Source organism: Helicoverpa zea, chromosome 10, assembly GCF_022581195.2.
Source record: "Helicoverpa zea isolate HzStark_Cry1AcR chromosome 10, ilHelZeax1.1, whole genome shotgun sequence".
In the NCBI taxonomy this organism is placed as follows: Eukaryota; Metazoa; Arthropoda; class Insecta; order Lepidoptera; family Noctuidae; genus Helicoverpa; species Helicoverpa zea.
In genome coordinates this window covers 13,020,407-13,043,764 of record NC_061461.1, presented here as the reverse complement: position 1 = coordinate 13,043,764, position 23,358 = coordinate 13,020,407, and the positions used below count along the sequence as shown (strand labels likewise).

General features: G+C 43.7%; 2 protein-coding genes across 4 annotated transcripts in view; one reads left to right on the top strand and one right to left on the bottom strand.

Annotated features, from left to right (window-relative positions):
• Positions 1-167: 167 nt before the first annotated feature.
• On the top strand, positions 168-17,246 carry LOC124633848 (serine/threonine-protein phosphatase 6 regulatory subunit 3). 2 transcript variants are annotated; one of them, XM_047169212.1, is made up of 15 exons: positions 168-356; positions 555-634; positions 2,673-2,946; positions 3,099-3,263; positions 5,469-5,634; positions 5,930-6,558; positions 6,726-6,959; positions 7,166-7,198; positions 7,998-8,036; positions 8,448-8,519; positions 9,512-9,589; positions 9,815-9,870; positions 10,587-10,678; positions 11,197-11,304; positions 12,756-17,246. In XM_047169212.1, the coding sequence occupies exons 1-15, from the start codon at positions 297-299 to the stop codon at positions 13,016-13,018; spliced, it is 2,349 nt and encodes a 782-aa protein (XP_047025168.1). In that variant the 5' UTR covers positions 168-296; the 3' UTR covers positions 13,019-17,246. The 2 variants fall into 2 exon arrangements, with proteins under 2 accessions (XP_047025168.1, XP_047025169.1); XM_047169213.1 differs by lacking the exon at positions 11,197-11,304.
• Positions 17,247-17,327: 81 nt separating this feature from the next.
• LOC124633847 (syntaxin-binding protein 5) overlaps positions 17,328-23,358 on the bottom strand; it is a 233,651-nt gene continuing 227,620 nt past the window's right edge. The window contains exons 21-25 of one of the 2 annotated variants that reach the window (XM_047169209.1): positions 23,182-23,290; positions 22,125-22,214; positions 20,950-21,045; positions 20,750-20,874; positions 17,328-20,579 (exon numbers count right to left, since the gene is read on the bottom strand). In XM_047169209.1, the coding sequence (XP_047025165.1) occupies positions 20,314-20,579; positions 20,750-20,874; positions 20,950-21,045; positions 22,125-22,214; positions 23,182-23,290 (686 nt within the window). In that variant the 3' untranslated portion in view covers positions 17,328-20,313. The remainder of the gene's footprint in view (positions 20,580-20,749; positions 20,875-20,949; positions 21,046-22,124; positions 22,215-23,181; positions 23,291-23,358) is intronic. The other variant, XM_047169211.1, reaches the window with a different exon arrangement.

Genomic DNA, 23,358 nt, shown 5'->3' with positions numbered 1-23,358 from the left:
CCTATGAAATAAACAGACTAACTGTAGAATATGCCTAATTACTGTAATTACTTGAAGCTCTGTGGAAAAGATTTATTTTTATGAAATACTCCCAAAAAACCTGCAGTAATGCGTTTTGTTTCTTTACAAAGCAAAGATGTTATTGTGGTGTTTCGATTTAGGTAGCAACACCGGCAAATATTATCTGTCAAAAAGAAAACGGATCGTTGCACTCTCAGGAACGCTAAAATTTATAAAAATATAAGTTTTCTATGGATTTAGAATAATAACACGTCTTGTACTTATTAATTTTAACTATGTTTTGGAGCGGAAACTATATTGTAGTTAGGGAGTTAAATTTTCTTCTTAAAGAGGAGGTGCGTATTTGTTGAAAAATTCATGGTTATGAGTGGTCGAATTGGTCAATTTTCATATTATTTCACAATGTTAACGCCTTCTGAAATGTGAAATCGTGTTGTTAGTGAACGATGTCACCCCGAGAACCTAATGCGTGGTGTAATGCAACAGTTGAATGGTGTACTGTGTGGATGTGAGCTGTAAGCTTTTTGTTTCAGAATGTAACATTGTCACAAGTGTTGGAGGCGGACGACATCCTGCAGGAATGCAAGGCGGACAACAAAGCGCTCATACAGTTGTGAGTACCGCCTCCTGTGCACTATTTGAGCAGCATGATGCACCACTCTGCTGTTATATTCAGTTCTGAGACAAACATCACCAGTCAGACAATGCCAGTCATTAATATCTAATGAGTACTGCCAAGTGAGAGCATGTGTGCTTAGTGAGAATAAATAATGGAAAGTCATCAAGACTCTTAGATATTGCTTAGTCATATCACACAGAAGTTTTAATGACATTTCATTATGAGTTATTGTACCTAGTTTTGCTTGTTTTTATTACCCATAAGGACCTAGTCACATAAAAACAAAGCATCATCATCCTCCTGCCCTTATTTCAATTTTATTTGGAGTTGGTGCAGCATGTTTCCTCCTTCCATACTCTTCTATCTGCTGTCATTTGGCAAGTAACATTCTCTCTTACCATATTGATTTTCACACAGCCCATTCATAGTTTCTTTGGTTGTCGTCTTCCTCTATATCCGTCCATGTTCATGCTCAAAACAAAGCATCGAATGATCATTAATAACTAGCTTCTGCCAGCGGTTTCACCCGCATCCCGTGGGAACTACTTCCCGTACCGGGATAAAAAGTAGCCTATAGCCTTCCTCGATAAATGGGCTATCTAACACTGAAAAAAATTTTCAAATCGGACCAGTAGTTCCTGGGATTAGCGCGTTTAAACAAACAAACTCTTCAGCTTTATAATATTAGTATAGATTTGTGATATTATTAAATAAGCACTTCCCATGGTTACACGTTTAGGTATTCAACCTTTGTCTTGTCTAGTGGCTTGTGTTTTACTTATGATGACTTGTGCTATAGTTCGGCCATTCAGAGAATGCGTTCCTGACACGTCGCGATTGAACTGACGATGTAACTTTGCAATGGCGTTGCAGTTACGATAAAAATATTTTTGCTGGTTGTTTACCGTTTTAACAATTGAGGAGCATTAAAACAACATTATTATATCAATAATCAATGAATGTTATTACGTCGTCAGTTCAATCGCGACGTGTCAGGAACGCATTCTCTGAATGGCCGAACTATAACGTTTAATATAAATCCTTACTTTTGTAATAAATATAAAAGTAACTGTGTCTGGCTGACTTTTACTGCAAAACTACTGAACTGAACTGAAAGGACAATTTCTATGGATCCTGGGCTATCAATGGCCAGTGATGATTTCAGTATTGTGCTTCTCTGATTACATACTATTTTGAAATTTTATCCCCATGGATAGCTTTGTTTTTGAACTTTTCTGGTATCTAGTGTAACACAACCCAGTCACCAGCCTTAATTGGCTCCTGACTATCCATACCAACTGTTCATTATGTACAAACACAGTTGGGACTACATGAGCTACATAAGCTTAAGGGGCTTTACATAACATGGAAGTAATCGCTACTTAGTTACGAGCTCCTCTTAACATACAGCAACAGATTCCAAAATAAAAAAAAAAAAAAAAAGAACTAAAAAATGATCAGGACTGATTAAAAACAACATTCCAGTATTTGAACAAGGGTTTAAAGGCTTTAAAACCCTCATAATAAAATGAACATCAAAAACTGAATAATTGAGTGTTCATACAATTCTGATGCAGTAATGTGCAAATATATTTTTTTATATGACGGCTGTAGAAGAAGTTATTTCTAATTCGAGAGCTATTATATTAAATTTTCCTGATAACACTCAAGAAGTTTTTTCTGTAAAGGCTTATAAAAAAAATTAACATAAACAACACCTACCAAACTCACATTTCATGTTGATTCATGTTGATTTCTGACACTTATTTACTGCTACGGATTTTATCGCGGTTATATTAATATTATTTAATCCCGACGTTTTGGATCCATTACAGCATCCATGGCCACGGGCAGACTGATGTCACAAGATATATTTATTTATTCCAGAATTTCAATATCTTACTTTGTGAACATCTATGAACATAAATTAAATATTAATAGGATTAGTCCAATTAAACACTATATACATATATTATTATATATATTGTGATTGTTTGTGAAATTGATACCATGATATTGTATGGTATTGCAGCCTCACAAAGCCAGAGATTCTGGCGGAGCTGATAACACTGATCACAGAGGAGCCACCGAAGAATGTGGAGCTGGCGTCGCAGTACCGGCACGCCAACATCGCGTGCGAGGTGCTCACCAGCCACCTGTCCATGCTGAGCGACCGCCTGTCGCTGGACGCCACGCAGATGAACCGCCTCTGCGACTTCATCAACCGGGAGCCGCCGCTCAACCCGCTGCTCGCCTCCTACTTCAGCAAAACTGTGGAAATGCTGCTCGAAAGGAGCCCCAAACAGGTTATACAGCATTCAATCATTGTTCAAAGCTATTCTAATGTGCTTTTTAAAATAGCAATAAAGCATGCGGACTTCTGAATTTCACAGCTGAGCAAAGTTACAGCAAATGACTAAATCACATGTTTTTCTAATCTGGAGCCATTACTCCCCAGGACTGCTATCTATATCACATAGTGTGTCTGCGAGTCCTGGACTTCTTCAAGTCGCGGCGTGACTTCCTGCCGAACCTGCTGCGCCACATGTCCACCTCCGCCATCGCAGACACCTTCAAGTACTTTATCAGGCTTGACGACCTCTTCAAAAAGACTGTCATGGAGGTAGGTCACGTGGTACCAGTCTCCTGATTACCTAGGCAATGTAGGGAGGTTACTGGGACTTCATTTATGTAGATGTAGATTCAAGCATACATTCAGTTACTTGTGTTAATGTGTTACATGTTCTATTTAGTATTGTTGTTAGCTTATTTATTTAATGTTTGTGCGATGTACGCGAGTAGAGTCGTGTGTAACAAAATGGTATTATATCGTTGTTGTTCTACAAGATGATAGCGACGTGTATTGTGTAGTTTAGTTCGCGGTGGAAGGCGCCGCCGCACATTTAGGACGCTTGTCAGATGAAACTGTTTATCACAGATATGGAACAAGTCACGATTAAATAAAAGCGTCTTGACAGGAATGCAGTAGATGTTCTGTCAGCACAAAGTAACAATGATATTCTGTATAGTGTAGTTGTTATATGACGCCAATGCATGCTACGATTGACGTCATTATTTATCACGATATTACGATTATAATATTAACGAATAACATGAGGTTTTCCTGTTATGTAAATAGAACTTAAAGCGAGAAAGTCTTCAGTCCTAACAATATTATAATTACAAAGTGACTTTGTTTACTTGTTTTGATTGTCGTGTTCTACAATATTTCATGGTTTACTTACTACACCTCTTCTTTTCTGGTACCTTAAGCTTCCCTTCAAGGTCGCCGGAAGACGCTGGATGCAGGTCGCTTCCAACAGGTATCTGTGGAGATCTAAGGGAGAGGCCTATGTTCAGCAGTGGACGTGCTATGGCTGAGATGATGATGATGATGATTCCCTTTTAGGTGTTCCCAGAGATTCCATGTATTGCGAATATTTTTATTTAATTACTTGCTATGTTAACGGTACATATAGTTATCGGCATGGATATTGAGCTCTCGGCGGAAGAGTCGGGATCGCTTTGCGCATTGTACACATAAGGCAATAAACCAATAAATCTCTTCTGCGCAGGTGAAGGTCAGGGCTCAATATCCGTGCCGATGATTATACCCATTGCAAAAACAGTAACCTACGTATTCTAATTGGTCAAAACTCAGACAACAGCTAGAAAGCTGAACCGAGCTTATTCAGAACATGACCACTTGATGACCTCTTGATGACCTATTAGTGAAAGCTCTACAGAAGGACTTGAATAACTAGAAGTAATTACTTGCACATTTATAAAATAAGTACTGTTAAAGATTATACAATCCAAATTGTCTCCTAAGTTTAATCGTTCTCTATTTAAAACTGTGTGAGATAAAATATGAGCAAGATATAAACCATCTCAATATTGCTGTGCTGCTTCAGTCATACAATATTTCCTATTATATCCATGTTACGATGACCCCCTCATTGTGCCACTGACACTGTCGAATTATTAGTACTCCTTCGTAATCAGCTAAATATTTGTGCTGGAAATGTAATTCACGTTACAAATAGCGTAATGCACATCTGTTGTGTGAGTCATATTGTCCACAACTTTACAAAATGTGTTAAATAAATACAATAATGAGTAAACATTTTGATGACTGATAAAGTGTTTGTTCGATTGTGATGGCCCCTGTCACCGATCTCAGTGCTGACTAAGCAGGTTCGGCTGTTGCTGGCAGCGTCAGCACAATCATGTGTTTGTATACATAGGATGCTGATAAGCATGTCGTTTGTCCTGTAACGACTGATGTTATGTGTTGAGGAATGTGGCCGCGTGCTGTGTTGGTTCAGTGACTAAGTTTACAAACACGAGTGCGTTTAAGTAGGCCGGTGAAGGTGTTCGCGCCCTCGATCCAACAGCTGTGGCATAGTGTCCTCAGGTCGTCACACCTAACAATCACTTGTTTTGAGTACAACGACAACGAGTTATAGACATTGTCGTGTTTATTCCTGTACTCCTGCGCATAATGCTTGTATGCGAGGCGGGAGGAGTCAGATCATGGACAACAAAATGACGAGCAGAGATAAATATACATAACAGAAAAAATCTCATATGCCTTCTATTTGTAAAACCAAAAATCTGGCTCAAGGAACCCGATCTCCTCGTTAATTCACTCGGTATTGATTTGACTTAGAAGAAGGCGCCTGACCTGACTGCTTAATGGCAACTTCGCTGAAGTTTCCTTCCTCCGTGAGTACGAGTGTGTTGTTCACGTTTGTACCATCGGGATCTATTTGTGTAGCGACGGCATAGGAGACGTTGTAACGGTGTACATGCATGTGGTCCGCAGTGGCTGGACGAGCACCAGTTCCTGGAGTGCCTCATACAGATCGTGTGCGGCACGTACGTGCCCGAGGAGCTGGCGGACGCGGAGAAGGCGGAGCACGAGACCAGCGAGAAGCCTCAGCACAACCACAAGGACGACTCCGGGGGCAGCGACGCTGATCGAGATAAAGGTACGCACGCTTACCCATGCTACGTTTGCTTACCAGCTGAAACAGCTCCATTATGAGCTAAGACTTCATCACAGAATTTAAACATTATGTTGTATTAATCAGCAAATACAGCATATATTAAAATAAAATCGTTATTTGTGTTTGTAAAGGGGAGCTGCAAAAATGTCTACCTTATTATTTGTGTTTTTCGCCGAGGTGGATAAAACACTTACGGGTATCCGAGGGTATTTCGCGGGTATATTTAAATGAATCGTAGAGAAGCAAGCTATGTTCAGTGAGCGCGTGTACGCGTCAGGCACTCCGGCGGAGGCGGCGGTGGCGCGGGCGCGGCGGCGCACGGCGGCGGCGGCGGCGGGCAACGCGGCGGCGCTGCTGTGCGAGCTGGTCGCGTCGGGCTGCGCGGGCGAGGCGGGCGCGGCGCGCTCGCGCACGAGCTGGGCGCTGCTGGCGCGGCTGGCGGCCGAGCGCGGGGTGCGGGCGCTGCTGGGCGGCATGTTCACGAGCGGCGCGGCGGCGCGCGACGCGGCGCTGGTGCAGGGCTGCGCCGTGCTGCGCGCGCTGCTGCTGCACGAGCCCGCGCTGCGCGCCAAGCTGTGCGAGGACGAGCCCGCCGCCGACGACGAGCGCAGCGCCGTGGAGCTGGCCGTGGCGCCGCACCTGCCGCTGCTGCACCACGCGCTGCTGCGGCCCGGTGACGAGGGCCGGGTCGGGCTGGCCCGCCTGCAGGTGGCGGCGCTGCTGGCGCACCTGGCGCTGTCGGAGGTGGAGGAGGTGGCTCGCACGCTGCTGACGCTGGGCACGCCGGCGCTGCTGGTGGAGCTGTTCTTCCAGCACCCCAACAACAACTTCCTGCACGCGCACGTGTACACGCTGCTCAAGCACGCGCTCACCAACCGCGTCTTCCGCAACCAGTACCAGCGACATGTCAGTACACAACTACTTATCTGCATCACCTTGTCGACTATTTAATATAGGGTAACAACTGTTAAATATAGCCGGTCACCTCGATACGGGCTCCTGCACATCAGATTTATATCGTAACTGTTTATGTAGCAAAGTTAGTTTACCTTTGAATGTGGTGTTGTGTGCAGCTGGTGGAGGAGTGCGGGCTGCTGGCGCGGCTGATGGAGGCGTGGCAGGCGGCGCGGGCGGGGCCGGGCCCGCGGCCGGGCTACATGGGGCACGTGGTGCTGTGCCTGGCGCGGCTGGCGCGGGCGCTGGCGCAGCCCGACGCGGCGCCGCTGCCGCCCGACCTGGCGCCGCGCTGGGAGGCCTTCCGCGACCACGAGCTGCGCCCGCTGCTGCAGCAGCACGACACGCCGCTGGTCAGTACTCACTCCACGGAATATTGTGACACGGATTAACATATTTGATGAGCAACTATATTGGCAATCTATCATTTGCTATCAAAATTTCATGGACAAACCGCTACAAATACAAATACCTACAGCTACTCAGAGATCTGCTGATACATAGTCGTACATAGTTTTCCGTTACATGCAATTAAAAATATATATCTTTCTTGTTACAGGGCGGCTATCATCCATCAGAAAATATTTATGAGGTTAGTATGTATATCTATACATATAATAAAATATATTATATTTTTAATAGTAATAATTACACTAGTCAACAGCATTTTCGTATCCAAGGTGAAACATATAATTTTTTGCAGATTATCTATCACAGAATCGAAGTCTAGAACACTGGACTGCTCTAGCACCTCTAGTTTTGGAGAAAAACCAATCTGAAAATGCCTAAAAACGCTTTTTTAACGATATTTAAAGCCATTTTTCTACAGACACTATTTTTTTTTTCGTATTTTCTAACTAAAGAATCATTTAGTACTGCTCTTCTCAATTCAAATCCAGTTACTTTACATCATTACGAGTTTTCTTTCTCAAGATATACCATTTTACATTTACGGTGTATTTTGTCCATACTAAAATGTCAATTAGTAATGTAAGGAAATTCGTACGACGTAGCTGAAAAAAAATATCACGAGAATGGAAACTCGTACTGATGTAAAGTAAACTGGATTTGAATTGAGAAGAGCAGTGCTAAATGATTCTTTAGTTAGAAAATACGAAAAAAAATAGTGTCTGTAAAAAAATGGCTTTAAATATCGTTAAAAAAGCGTTTTAAGGCATTTTCAGATTGGTTTTTCTCCAAAACTAGACGTGCTAGAGCAGTCCTGTGTTCTAGACATCGATTCTGTGATAGATAATCTGCAAAAATGTATATGTTTCACTTTGGATATAATAAAAAAGGAAAATTTTGTTGAGTAGTGTTATCATAGAACAGAACATTAAAAAGATTTAATGTTAATAAAATGTTAAGTAACGATTGTATTTAATTGTCAGGTGGAGATAATGGCGGACACTCTAGCAGCTAACTACGACGTGAGTACATTGACGTTATGTTCGCCTCGCTGGTCTAATGGTCGCAAGTGCATGCTATGTCTCGGGTTCGATTACCGAGTCGGGCCGAAATCGATTTTTAAGCAGCCATTAGTCTGGAAGTTGTAGATTGATACACCCGTACATCGGAGAGCACGTTAATATCGGTCCTGCTTGTGATCTCTCTCCGGTGGTGTCAGATTGTCGTTCCATCGCGCTATGAGAGTGAAGGAATAGTGAGTGCACCTGTGTCCAAGCAAATGCTCGTGCACTATAATATGTCCTGCGCAGCTGGCTGATCTCTTCATATGTGAACAGCCGCCGCGCCGTAGCCGAAATCGGGCGTGGACGTATTATTATTATTAGTACTTGATACAGTTAGTAGTGAGTGTAACGTGTGCCTTGTGCTTGCAGTTCAACGACATGGCGGCCACGGCCAGCATGGACGAGATGGCGGACGACGTCAACGCCGACGATGCTAACGAGGTGACACTGCGCTCCTATAATTATTTGTTTATTATCAAACAATATTGTTATACATATGCACCACGAACCGTTGATTTGGTCTGTCTGTGGAGTCTAGAGTTTTTTGTTAAATCTTTTATTAAAAGTCTTAAAACAGTTCGTAACAGTGCTCTGAAGTCAGTCAAGTCGGTAAATAGAGTAATGATATAATGAATGCTGTCAACATTTGAAAGCTTAGCGGGAGTAGTAGCATTAAGCTTGTGTATATGTCACCGGAAAATAACAAGATCCGTAAGTTTATCAATTTACTAGGAAGTTTATAAACTTTCGTAAGATTCTAAACGGGAGATAAATTGTAATATTTTACGTCCACATTTTCGTAAATTTATGAATTTCCGACGTCATGCGGTAAATTTATAAACTAACGAATATCTATTCGTAAGATTTTATATGGTTCGACCAATCACAGAAACTCTTTTAAATATACGATCTTTGAAATACGTAAAACAACACACTGCTCTCTCATTGGTCAATGTTCATAGTGGCAATGCTTGTGTCCATAGACTTTGGAATAATCAGACTTACTGCTGCTGCTTAATACTGCTAGATAATTTTAAAAAAATAAAGCTATTTTTCACAGTTGCAACACAGTTCAACATTCTAAACTAATTAAAACGTACGAGCAAACCGGTTTTTTTATGTTCCGTGGCCAGCAATGGCGGCCGCGAGGAAGAAGTGACACGTGACAGCCAACCAATCAGATCGCGCGTAGCGTTTGGTTACTGCTTACTTTTTATTTTACGAGTGAGTTCAGTAAGTTTATCAATTTACGAAAATGTGGACGTAAAATATTACAATTTATCTCCCGTTTAGAATCTTACGAAAGTTTATAAACTTCCTAGTAAATTGATAAACTTACGGATCTTGTTATTTTCCGGTGACATATATATTACGTACAGTCAGTAATAAACATAAATTAGTGCATATAATATTATGTATATTGTTGTTGACAGATGTGTCGGGACATGGCGTCTAACCTGGAGTCTCCGGACTTCATAGCGGACGGGCTGGGTATCGACGACGCAGACAACGTGCGTATTACTTGTATAATTCATATTTATGCCCAGTTTCACCCGTTACTGAAGAAGTCGTAGACTATCTGATAGATAAACTATAATTTCTGGTTTCGAATAGCAATATTTCACAGAACTTATAAGCAGTTTTTGATTGTTAGATAACATTAATTGTCGGATAGTTAAGAGACATTTTATCGGTAACCAGTGAGAAGGAGACTAACAGTTCTGTTTGTATTGCAGATGAGAGCGGCTAAGAGTAACTTCCTGGAGCTCGCGCGACAGAGGTTCGATGACGAGTGAGTGTGCAAACTATTTTCATATTTCACTTTAGATATAGTTTAGCATTATCGTCAAATGAGAAGTATTAATCAAGATGAGTGTCGAACGATCGTTGTTCGTTATTGTAATTATAAAGGTGTGTAGATATGAGGGTCGTCGTATATTGTTTAAACGAAATAGTTTTGAGAGAACGAATATAAGTGGTGAGTGAAACACAGTTTGACGTAAACAATGCAACGTTAGCTAGAGGTCGGCTAGTGGAAAAGAGTAGTGTGTTGTGAATAGTGTGTTGTAATTTTCACTATCCAATTTACTCAAAATATATTTGCTAAATATTCTATAATTAAATTCCCAAAACAAATAAATCTTATCTTAGTATAACGACTGACAAAGAAATAAAAACAAATAACATATTGCGCCAACCCCAAACAAAAAAAACTGTGCCATCATTGATTTCGCATTGATAATATTAAAAAAAAAAGAATTCAAAGTATATATGTACTGGGCTGCGGGATTGTTCGAAATAGTTACCGCAGCTCTAGTACCTAGAGGTGTTCCTTCATAAAAAAAAACACCATTTTTTTTTAGTCTATAAAAAATCTAACATTCCCCTCACCGCTGCTAACCCACAGCGGGAGAGGGGTCATTTGATGATTAATACCATTAATAAAAAAGTGTATATGTACTATATTAATGATTTTCCTGTATAAAATGTTTATTGATGTGTGTGCAGCATGTGGGACAGCCCGGGCGAGGCGGAGGACGAGGCCGAGGCGGAGGCCGAGCCCGCCGTCGCCGTGCAGGACCTGCTCGACCAACACTCGCGTATGTACTCCTAACCTTTGACCTTAAGACCTTGTCCAGAAGATGCGAAGTCGTCGCGAAACGTTTCGCGCAAATTCATTCGCGTGCTATTGAGATACTTGGCACGAATACATCGCATCTACAAGCATCGCGCGAATTCAAAATACGCGCGTAAATCGGGGGAAAATGAGCTGTGTTTTATCAGGCTAGACTATGGTAAAAGGACGCGGGTGAAACCGTGGGAAAACAACTAGTAAGTTAAAATGTAATATCTGTTATTGAGTGAGTTGTCTATACTAATTTTATAAAGAGGAAAACTTTGTTTGTTTGTTTGTAATGGATAAACTCAAAAACTACTGGACCGATTTTAAATATTCTTTCACCATTAGAAAGCCATATTATCTGCGAGTAACATAGGCTATATTTTATTACGATACGGACAGTAGCTCCCACGGGCCGCGGGTGAAACCGCGGAGAAACGGCTAGTCGTATTCTAAAAGGTTATAAGAGGTCAGGTTTATGTTTGCCTCGTTCCGTAGCGTGGGAGAGCGCGGGCGGCGGCGGCGCGGGCGAGGGCTGGGCGCACTTCGACGAGCCGGCGCCGCCCGCCCAGGACTTCGCGCCCTTCTGGGCCTACGCGCCGCTCGGTACGTCACGCGTGCCGCTCGCGGCCTAGCCCTATTGCCCTGCTGTGTACCTACTGTACGACCTATTCCGGATAACATCGGTACATTTTATTGCACAGTCTGACACCCATATGTTTGCGCTGACTTATACGTCGCCTCCATATAAGCATTTTTTATTTGACATACGACTCGTTAATCTTTCTTTGGTAAGTGTAAGTTTCTATGTACATATTAACCTCATTGAAGTGAGTATACTGTAATGACCAGGGTTCTAGGTGGCTGGATGTTGGAAGATAAAGAAAAGTTCTACCGGAGATTTAACACAATTATTTCCTTTAATACAATTGAAATGGTGACCAATCAGGAAATTTTAACTTATAACAGAATTATTTAACTTACATGAACTAAAACTAAACATAAAAAAGTAAATAAAACAATAATAACAATATACTAACGATTTCACAAATTAAACTAAAGTGGCCACCACCAAGAAACAAAAAAGGAAAAAAGAATACATTAAAAATAAGTATCTCCAACTGAGACTCGAACTCGAGACCTGAGTTCGGCTGTCCGAGGCAATGCCGCTAGGCTAGCTAGCCAGTTGAAGACCGTGCCGAAAATGATGCTCTGTTTGTGAGTATTACTTCGGATCGAAGTGCCTTTTTATCTCTATCAACGCGGCCGGACAATAAGGGCGTTTCCTTAAGCTGAGAACAAAACGGGCATAGTCAGCATTGCAAAGTAAAACATCAACTGTCCAGCCTTCACTACGTAAAATATTTGCAAACACTTACCCCGTTTCTCACACTATTCGCACACACCTCACAATATTTCACCATGCAATTACCGTACATATACTTGTGAAACTTTGCCAACAAATACTGTGATATTTCCAGAAATATTTTATAACCACAAGCAGAATTTGCACCGTAATCCGGGCAACCGCCGTACGTCTGTCGTCCCGTTCTCATCCTCCCTTGGCGGTCTCCTAAATATTCTCCCACCGTCATTTCTCAATATTCTTATGACAAATTGAACGTCATCGCGAGCCTTGTAACGCCATCTAGTCATAGACTCGCGAATCCATTATCGATCATTACAATACAACTCGCTAGAACACGTGCATATTTCCGTCATGTACAATCAGAAATATTCCCCTCTTCAAAACATATTTGTTTTCAAAAATATGAAAAAAAAATGTTTTTAATTATAAAATGATTTGTAAAAGTTTAAGCTAGTTAAAGACTATGGATAGATTTTATGAACGACAATACATGTATAGCTAGTAAGGTTATTTTTAAGAGTTCGGCAGAAGAGTATGGCAGGAGAAAACATACTACGCCGACCCGAAATAAACAATAGGAATAACAGATTTGAAAAGCTACTACAATTACAACTAAAGTGGTCGTTTCGTTTTGCCCTGTGCATTGAGCGAGAGAGATGAGTAATCGTGTGTGTCGGTACGGTTGCAGACCCGGAGCTGGAGGCGGGCATGCGGTCGCTGCGGCTGGAGGCGGCCGAGGCGTCCAGCGTCGAGCTCGCCAACAACCTGCTCACCGCCATGTCCGCCATGTCGCCCGACGCCATCGCCAACATCGTCAACGCCAACCTGCCGCAGCCGCCGCCCGGCTCCGCCCCCGCGCCCGCCCCCGCCGAGCCGCCCGCGCCCGCCCCCGCCGCCCCCGCCGCCCCCGCCGACCCGCCCGCGGGCCCCCCGGGGGCGGGCGGCAGGTGATGGCGCCGCACCCCCTAACTGTTTGATGTGATCGTCAGTGAGGACACTGTTTGCATTTAATATCGAATTCGATGTGTCTTACAAATAAGTGTTTTAAACGTTCAATTCGGGAAGAAATCATACTTAAGTATTTCCTATTCATACACTTTCTAATCATTACTAATATAAGGTGTAATACAAATATCATAATGGTAATTATATTAATATTGAACAAATTACATTATCGTCCGGCGCGCATACCCGCGCCGAGCTTGTCTGACCAATGTGTATAGTTGTTTCATCATTCCTTCAGCACATAATCCTACGAGACGCCCGAAGGCTTCTCAATATTACAAAGTACTTGAAGGAGTGTGAGATCTCTTAGATGTAAATATGTAGCTATGCAGAGAGTGCAGTACCGACACCCTCGCGACGTGCACATGTCGCGGCACTGCAGGCTCTGCTCCACTCACCTTGATCATGTAATCCGCGTGACACGCATACACGTATAACATGTGACGCGCGTCACTCGCCGCAGCGGATTGTAACGATGCTGTTACTGTATATAGTACGAATCATTTGGCCAATTATTGAGCTTTACCTTTCCATCGTATATTCCTGAATGTAATGAATATTATTGACCAATAAGTTTGTTCGTGTTAGCTAAATTGGTTTGAGTATATCCGTTGATTGTTAAGTTGAAACCTATCGTTGACCGAGGGTGCTTCCGTGTTGAAACTTCCGCCGTCGATACTGTGGACGGCGAGTAGCTAGTGGTCTGCTGCTTCAACTCAATGACGCTGGATGCGTGATTGAGTTAACGCTGAGACTTGGCCATACAGCAGTGTAATAATAACGAAGTCGGCTGCTAAACTATCTCACCTTAGTAAATCATTCCTTGTAAGTAAACGCCTTAAGCGGTGATCACACCGGCCGCGCGATTGTCGCCCTTATTGTAAGGGCATAGGGTCGCCACTGAGATTTCTTAGTTTCGTTAAGGAGCCTTATGTAGTTTGGGGTCTATAATTGTTTAATAACTTCGCCGGGCCTTATCATTTGATGTGGTTCACAGTTACATGGTCGGTGTCGTTGATTCAGCTTAGTTTAGAGGTTAGCAATTATATGACCACTGTAGACTATTTCTTCCGTTCTTTTTTTGTGATTAATCATAATCATGAATGTAACTCATGAATTCCCTAAGTAACAAGTGTTCATATCAGTTGTATATCAGTTGACATATCGCGTCCACTCCCGCGCTTACCTACTGAGGGCACAATGTGCTCCACGTTTACTTACGTCTTCATGTACCCAAACACGTGATTCGAAGAAATCTCGCCTGTATGTACAATCACACTATCCTAGTTATAATATGTACTGCTTATTTACTTATATTTGTGTAGTATTTAATTATAATCGGAAGTGCAGTAGTGGGCAGTACATTGGAACGTGGCAGTGCTAGGGGCGGCGTCGTTAGATATACATAATCAAGTGCGCCACATATCGCAGTGTCAGTGTCGACACGAGCCGCGGCTGTGGACATATCCACTTATATCAATAGGTTAGTATTCCTTGCTTTCTGTTCATGTTCCAAGAGTTGTGTTCAACTGTGCGGCGCTGTGGCTCCGGACACTTATCATTTGATCCCTACAACCAGCGTGCCAAATATTACGAATCTGAATGTAAATCGTTATAATTTTTTGTCCTAATTAAATCTCGGACTGGGACTACACGCAATATTATTAAATGTGATTTAATCTTTATCAAATAAACTTAATTTTAAGTATGTTATCAATAAAAGATATAGCAGTGACTGCAAAAAATGTCGCCAAAAATCATGAATTGTATGAAATATGTATTTGTTTTTTAATCTAAAATAGTGCCTATGTGTTTTTACTTTTATAATGAACGTAATCGTGGCGAGCGAGATGTAATAATATTTCACTGTAACACATTATATTGGAGTGTATATCAGCGTTAGGGCTGTTCGCGACACAACGCCGCCGAATGTCCTGTCGCTCGGCAGAGCTGTGTTGTGGACACGAGTAGTTCGCTCTGAACAAATGCTACATCACCACATAGATACGCACTAGTGTTATTGTTAGTACGTTTGTGTAATTCATGTCACCATCACGATATTTTTATAAACTCGTCTGTTTCGTAACGTAATGTATATTGTTAGGACCGTAGGAACCCTAGAAGTGTGCCGCGCCGCCGGCTGCCAGCTGACTCCTCGCTCCTGCTGACTGCTGCAGGACAATTCATTAACAATGTGCCGGCGGCCATCGGCCGTCACACGAGCCGCTAGTGACGTCACGCCGCACGTGCCACTGGTGCAGCCTCGCCTACTCAGAGAGATATATTGTGATTCCTAGCTCATAAGTTTACTATTCTTGTTGTCTTTCATTAAAATTTTACTACTATTAAAATAAAAACATTTTAATTCGAGTCTCTCAGTGGCACCCCGAGGCGCAAGGTACGGGCTGACACGTGACGCGTGCGGCGTTGGCCGGCACTCGCACTCGCACGTGCGGGCGTCGCCGGCACTCGCACTCGCACTCGCACGTGCGTGCATCGCCGGCACTCGCATTCGAACTCGCACGAGCGGGCGTCGCCGGCACTCGCACGTGCGTGCGTCGCCGGCACTCGCACTCGCACTGGCACGTGCGGGCGTCGCCGGCACTCGCACTCGCACTGGCACTTGCGGGCGTCGCCGGCACTCGCACTCGCACTCGCACGTGCGGGCGTCGCCGGCGTCTGCTCGGAGCGTTAGTATTATAGTTGTTAGCATTTAAAGCTGTGACACGTAAACATTGTATTAGTGCAATTAGTTGCCTTTGGGTCTTGTTGTCAAATTTTATATTTAATGTAATCTTAAGCGCGTAGGTAATGTTGTTGATTTCGATTATATTTTAGTTTGAGTTGACACACCTCTGTATATACTGGTTCATGTAATGAAACGTCCGGCAGTGTGTCCGAGTGTCCGGCGCCGGCGCGGACGCCCTCGCCGCCGCGTCCGGCCACGTCGGACACACCGCCGGACATCACATCATTTACAACATTAAATTGGTTAATTAGTGGAAGGTTCGTAGCGAAATATACTTATTAGTGTTTTGTATCGGGCGAGTGTGATAACAACATGTGATCCTTTTGACTGCATGTGTCGGTCGCCTTCACTGGTACTTCCAACCATTTATACAATGTACAGGATTTTGTGATAACGTGGACGTTTTCCATTTCTCCCTTGAGCTAACCGCGACCGTCCTCGATGTAATGCTTACTTAGTGCGCACGAGCTGTCGCCGCCATGCTGTGTGTACTGTCATGCTGTGTGCATGCTGTGCCGAGCAGCGCAGGTGCTGTGGCCGCGCGACGACGCTCTATGGACTTAGTTCTGTACAAATGGTGATTTTAGTGGTAGTGAACAAGTAAGCACACAGTTGCTACACTCGCGACAATGTGAGCATTAGACATGGGTAGTTCACGAACGATTGAAGGAAATGGACTACTTCACTTCCGAAAATAAACGTATCATTCCTTCACTACTCCTTCGAATGTGTCTCTACTTCATTTAGTTCACTAGTTCAGGATCCTTCCATAGATAGGATCGGCTACATATTTCGATTTTTAAATACGCCAACCTAAACTAAAATATATCTAAATTACTTAAAAGCTACATAATTTTCTGTTTATTAATATTTTCACGGTTGATAGTCCTAAGCCTGTGTAAAGTATGGAGGAAAATCGAGATAAAAAATCAAGTGATTCATTCGTCGATACTTATCCCTCACACTACAGATTGACTCGTTTTGATTTACTGAACTAAATGACTACGATTATGATTCCTAAGAGCTGGGTGACTCATTGACTCGTTCAGATTTGGTGAACTAAATGAAGTACTGAAGTAAATGAGTGGACTACTTCGTTGAGCGAAAAGAACTACTTCATTCATTTCTTTTCAATGACACATTTTGCGCATGTCTACCGCGCATCGCCACTTCCGGGCACAAATTCAAATTTAAATTATAATAGACTTCAAATCGAATTACCTCAAAATATGACTGCAACTTGTGATTACTTGTCAGTATCTGTCGTGTACATAGTGTCGGTGAGCTGTGAGCGACTAACGAGAACTGTGCCTTCCGGGCGGCTGTGACGTCACGCCCGGCGCGCGAGACGACATAATAAATGCTCGTATGTATTCTATTGTATTTATATCATAGTTAAAGTTTTATTAAAAAAGTTGCTCAATATTTGTTGTTTCAGTGTGTACCTATTTCACATCCCTGTGACACCATTGCTGTTAGGAGGCAGATAAATAAAACGAGCCTATGCTTTGATATAGTTTTATTTTCATATTTTCATAATTTATTTATATATAATAATGACTATAATAATCATCTACGAAACTAAATAATCAATATAATTCAACAGCATCCTTTATATACAATATGTATAGTTATTATAGTTCTTTATAACCCTCGTTTCTGAACGATTAGAAAAAGACACTCGTCTAATCATACAAAATAATATTGAAATGAATCCTACACTTCGTTACATAACAAGTAATAATTTGCCACAAGATTTTTGTTTTTTTTTTTTTAATTATTTATTTACAAATACTTATATTTATAATTTAGTCCCATAATTTCCAAATGAACCGTCAGCGTGTAATGGCACTGTGGTGCGCTTACGCAGCCGACGTGACGCCGAACATTGTGGCGTCTAGGTACATGCAACGTGGCGTACTTCAACTATAATTAACAATTAATAGAATTGAGAAACTTAACTTGTCAATTTACATAACATCGTAGTTATATAGAATATTGCACGGAGCATGAGGTACGTGTGACGTGGTCACGTTCAGGACTAGAGCCAGCCGCTCGGCTGGACATGTTAAACTTATTCATCTGTATCAACAACGAAACTCCGTTTCAATCTCAACTCTGATAAAAATAATCTCTAAGCGAACTATTTATACTTGGAAATAGTCGGCTAACGACAGCTCTATACATAATCATGTATGCTATATGCTATGCGAAAGTGTAGCGATGCTGTGAAATAATACTCAGTTGAAAACCTTACGGTAGATTTAATTCTTATTGAAGTTAAAATGAAAAATCTACTTTACATTAAGGGGCATTAGAAAATGTACTTTGTAGCGTCTCAAAACTATAATATTGATCTACAGGAAGAATCCCCGCGTCGGTCACGGGCTGATATATTCCACTGATATGCCGGTCGAGTGTGGCGCACCGGTCGCGCACGTGTGGCGCACCGGCTGCGCACGTGCACGCCTCACTCATTGCTACTGATAGAGCGATAAAATTGGGTAAACTTTGTTCCGAAAATATTCCTCAATAAAACTTGCTACTTAAAAAAATAATTTGGTTAAAAACAGTGATATTTTCGGAGAACAGCATTTGTTAGCAGACTATGAATATTTGTTTGTTCAAGATAAAACTTGACACTAATTCGAATTAGCAATCGTCGACGTGTATTGCGTCACATAAACGATAAACTAAGTAGAAAGATTAAATTGAGTTACAGATATTAATATAACATGTATTATGTATAACACAGCATGAACAGTACAAAGTTTGGCATCGATATCGTACACGGCTAAAGTATACTCGCTAACTAATAATACAATTAAACTGAACTAGCATCTCTCTATTGTATCAGTAATAGTCTTGGCGCGAGTGCGTCACCACGCGCGTGTTATTGCCTTGCGATACACCGATACTACCCTAGTTACGCGACGCGTGGCGAGGGACACCACCTACTGCACGTCAATTTGCAAAAACTGAGGAACCATACCAATATGCAAATATTTCTTCCCAATTCCACAAATGTCTAATAGAGCAAGTTATAGTACAGAACTGCTATAGTTAACTTATCTATAAGTACAAAGGGACCGCGGGGCGAGTCTCTCGCCACTCACTTATATAATACCAGCGATATACAAAGGAGCTTTATCCATTATTTTATACAATAGTTATCGCTTTATTTTATTTATTTTTTTTAGCTAGCAACACCGACACAACACCCATTGGTCTGGTTTACTTTAGGCTGGTAACCCGCATTTAGTATTGCTATCAATGTGTCAATATACAAACGGTGGCAACACCAACTGAGGCGAATGTCCGGAGCGTCCGCTGGCGCCGGACGGGACGACGGCGACGCGAGCCAGACGTGTGCGGAAGAGAAACTAAACTACACGTCAAGTGTCAAAGAAATCTCCAGTGAGAAGTAACAAAAATTATTGTCATCCAATGCTTAAATTTTCAATCTTTATAATATATTATTTTTCTTTATATTATTTACTTAATACTTTATACAAATCAACATCGTCGACTATCCTTACATATTAGATTAGAGTTCACTTTGTATCTATAAAATGTACATCTACATCATGTATTAATTAATAGCAACATTGAAAATAATGTGTAGTGTTACAGAACAGTAACTTAATAATATTTAACATAAATGCAGCCTACATGCTGGGGAGCTTCGCAGCGCACCGGCCGACGCACGACTGCCGCACGACTGACGCACGACTGTCGCTGCACCGGTACATAAGTGCTCAACAGTAGGAAGCTGGTGAGTCGTGCGGCGACGGGGAGCTGCGACCACTGAAACCTAACACTAACAGAAGACTAGGACATACATATCATCGAAGTCCGACGCTTCGCCATTATTTGTATAAAAAGAGTTTTAAGTAAATCATGATATCGATTTATATACATTATTACATCGCGTGAACGAATGCGGAGAGAGCGGCGCCGAGTGCGGGGAGTGAGGGGGTGGGGGATGAGAGGGGCAGGGGAAGGCGCCGCGACTTAGGCACACAAATAATTGAACGATTCAGCGTGTGATCGTACGAAGCGGGACACTACTGACCGAAATCGACGATGCTCGAAATTATCGATTACTTTGTGCGTTCATTGAATGAGAGTCACGCCTATTAGAGTCTAAGGTAAGGTTCATAAGACATCTACGTGGTAGCTAAGCTCTAGCGGGCGGGCGGAGCGCTGCCGAGCTGCACCGCCGACTGCATGCCGACTGCTGGCCGACTGCCGGCCGACCGGCGCAGTCGTCACGCTACAAGTATAGAATAAAGCACTCTGTGGCATTCGTCAACGACACCCGGTACCCTCGCGGACTCCGCCGTACCGACAGAGCACACGAGATACATCCCGGGAACAGATCGTTTTGGTGCGTTCATAGAAATTCCTATTACACGTTTGGAACGTCCCGCCTTCATAAGCCGAAAGGTAAGAGTAAAGGTAGCGTCCCTGGGCACGGAGACGCGGCGGCTCACAGCTGGTACCACTTCTTGTCTTTGTACTTGAGCATGAGCTGGTGCGCCGAGGAGGAGAACTCGGCGGCCTGGTTGTGCATGCGCTCGGTGCGGTCCTCGAGCTGCGACAGCTTGTCGCCGCGCTCCACCACCAGCTGGTGCGCCCGCGCCACGTCGGCCGCCGCCGAGCCCGCCCGCGCGCCCAGCTGCTCCAGCTGCGCCGCGCTGCCGCCCGGGATGTGCTTGGCCACCGTGCGCAGCGGCTTGCCGCTGCTCTCGCCGACTGCAACACACCATTCATTTAAGGCCATTTTACATTTATTGGCCATTTATACATATTTTGATAATATTTATTTTAATCGTTAATAAGAAACTCAAAGATTCTGAAAATCTTAAAGCGGCTTAATAGATTTTCGGTGCAAATGTTAAAAAACATGTATGCAGAAGACTCACATAATTCCTCCCTGTCGAGGGGCCTGGCGCCGCCGCCGAACAGCCCCCGGAAGAAGCTCTCCTTGGGCGGCTCCGGCATGTCGCGCGGCAGGAACAGCTCGCCGATCATCTCGTTCAGCTGTTGGCTGTAGGGACACAGGTCAGCGTCAGTCAGCCACGCGCGGCGCGAGCGAACGAGTCATGCACGCGCTCCTACTCACCAGAACTCTGCATCGATAGTGAACTTCTGTATCTCAGTGGGTGACGCGAGGTACAGGCCGTGGCCCCTGTTGCTGAAGCAGAACGTCTTCGCTATCCTGCAATGTCACGCGCGACAAGGTTAGTGGGGACGCCTCCGCGCATGCGCCAGTGTTCACTTGTTGCGTCAATATTGTTCATAGTCCAAGAAGAAAAGAAAGGAGGCTCATAGACCGAGAACAAGTTGAGAGAAAGTGGGGAAAACAGTTGTTCTATCAATTGAAACGTCTCACCTGAAGCATCCTCGCAGTCCAGTGGAGTCTATTGGACAAATTTTAGTCTAACATATAAGCGTAACTAACGATTACTACCGCGACTAAGAATAATATAAACAGGAATAACATTAAGTGAGAAAAACATTCAGAAGCAGACATGCTGCAAGCTTATAGAACTGGGAAGAACAAGAGAGAGCAGAGTAGCAGCCCAGCGAGGAAGTAGGACAGATCGCACAGAGACAGTCGGTATGTAGTGAGAGTGCGTGTCACTGTACGCGCAGTGTGGGTGTGTGTGTGTGGCGCAGGGAAGCTCACGTGCAGGCGGGTCCCAGGGCAAATCATTCGCTGTCTAGGTACCTCAGGGGGATGCTTCATCTCAGCCCTAGAGGCACTCGATCAATTTTGTAAAATTTTGCCCACATTCAGCAATTTGGAAATTATTATAACGTAGGTACTTCAAGACTTTAATGAACCCATTGTTTTGTTTCCGATCAACATTTCACGAAAGAGGAAGTCAACTGCAGATTGTTCTATAAAATGGTGCTTATCTCGCAATGTTTTTTTTTAATAATTCTTACGTGGGTTAGGCTCTAAGCCTCAAACCTTGTATGTCGGACCCTGTCAACCTCGAAAGAATATTAAATCGCTTGGAGTTACAATAATTTTGTTCACGTAATTTAATAACGTTAGTGACAATAAAACGTACAATGATTTGCCCGTGGCCGAGTGGAAGTCGATGATACAGTACAGGCGAGGGCGGGGGCGGGGGGCGGTCTATGGGCGCGGGGGGATGAGGGGTACGAAGCAACTGTCAACGGTACATGAACATGTCTAGGTACGCAACAGAGGCCGGAGTGAGCGACTCCACATGACAAGTGACGGTACGTGGCTAACGCATGTCATCTGCATGGACGGCGACTTACTGGTCGGTGTCCTCGTTAACAATGAGCTGCTGGCCCCATATGGACAGCATTGGGTCTACGATACCCCTCTGTTTGGACTGTGTCTGGAAGCTACCAGGAACACAGACAGCAGTGAGCGCGGCGACTCGCTCGGGCGCGAGCCCCGGCTTTGTCCGCTGCTCGGCGAGACAAAGGCGAGACCCGCGCCAGTTAGTTAGTATTACTGTACTAAGGGCGGAGAGTTAGACAGATGTAAGATGCAGGGCGGTACACACTATCGTAACATGGTCGGAGCTAGCGCGGGGCGGGCTCGGTGCATTCCGTGTCGGTCGGGTGTTCGTTCCGTTCAGTGTCGGGTACCGGTGTGTATTTACATCCATAATATACATTTGCAGCACCAAAATAAACAGTTGAATTGTTAGAAAGTGGTTCGGTGTTCTTATAGGTATATAAGGGTCGGTATGACGCGCATTGTAAACAAGTGTGTCGTGTTCGGGCCGATGTCCGATCGCTTACTTTTATAAATTGAAAAATAGAAAGAGTGCCAAATATCGTAAGCACAGTGGTGCTCCGCAGATTTGCAAAATTTTGTCTACTTCGTGATGAGAAACAGCGACTATACGTCTAGTAGCTGAGTGCTCGGCACGGCCCCAGTAGATGACACCGTGGCTTGCTGGCGCAGGCCGCGCCGCCGGCCCGGGGGCCCGAGGCCCGGCGGCCCGGGGGCCCGGCCTTTGCCACACAAGTACGTTTCTAACATCGATTGTACTGTACAGGAAGTCTGTCGTTAGGCTCCCAAATGATAAAATAGCGAATGATCGGTACAACTAAAATTTCTGATGACCAAATAAATGAATGCGATACGATAACCGTAAAAATGACAAATCTCCGGTAGCCCAAAGTAGCATTCAACATGATAAAACTGCGAAGCTAATGACAAAGGGTACTATTATAAAACAAGCCGTTTATCATTTAGTGCCTCCGTTTGGTGCAGAGAAATCGTCTAATAGTGATGAGTGTGTGGCGAGTGCGCCGGCGCAGGCCCGCGGGCCGGCGCCCGCGCAGCACGCGGCCTCACCCGAGCTCCGTCAGCGGCAGGAAGTCCACGTCCACCAGCGGCCGCAGCGATGGCAGGCTGTAGGCCACCAGGTGCCCCGTCGACAGGTAGTTCACCAGGCACACGCTGTCTGCAATCAGACCACTCGCTCTCTATTCTGGCTAGCAGTGACAGCGGTCGGTGGGTCCGCCCCGACCT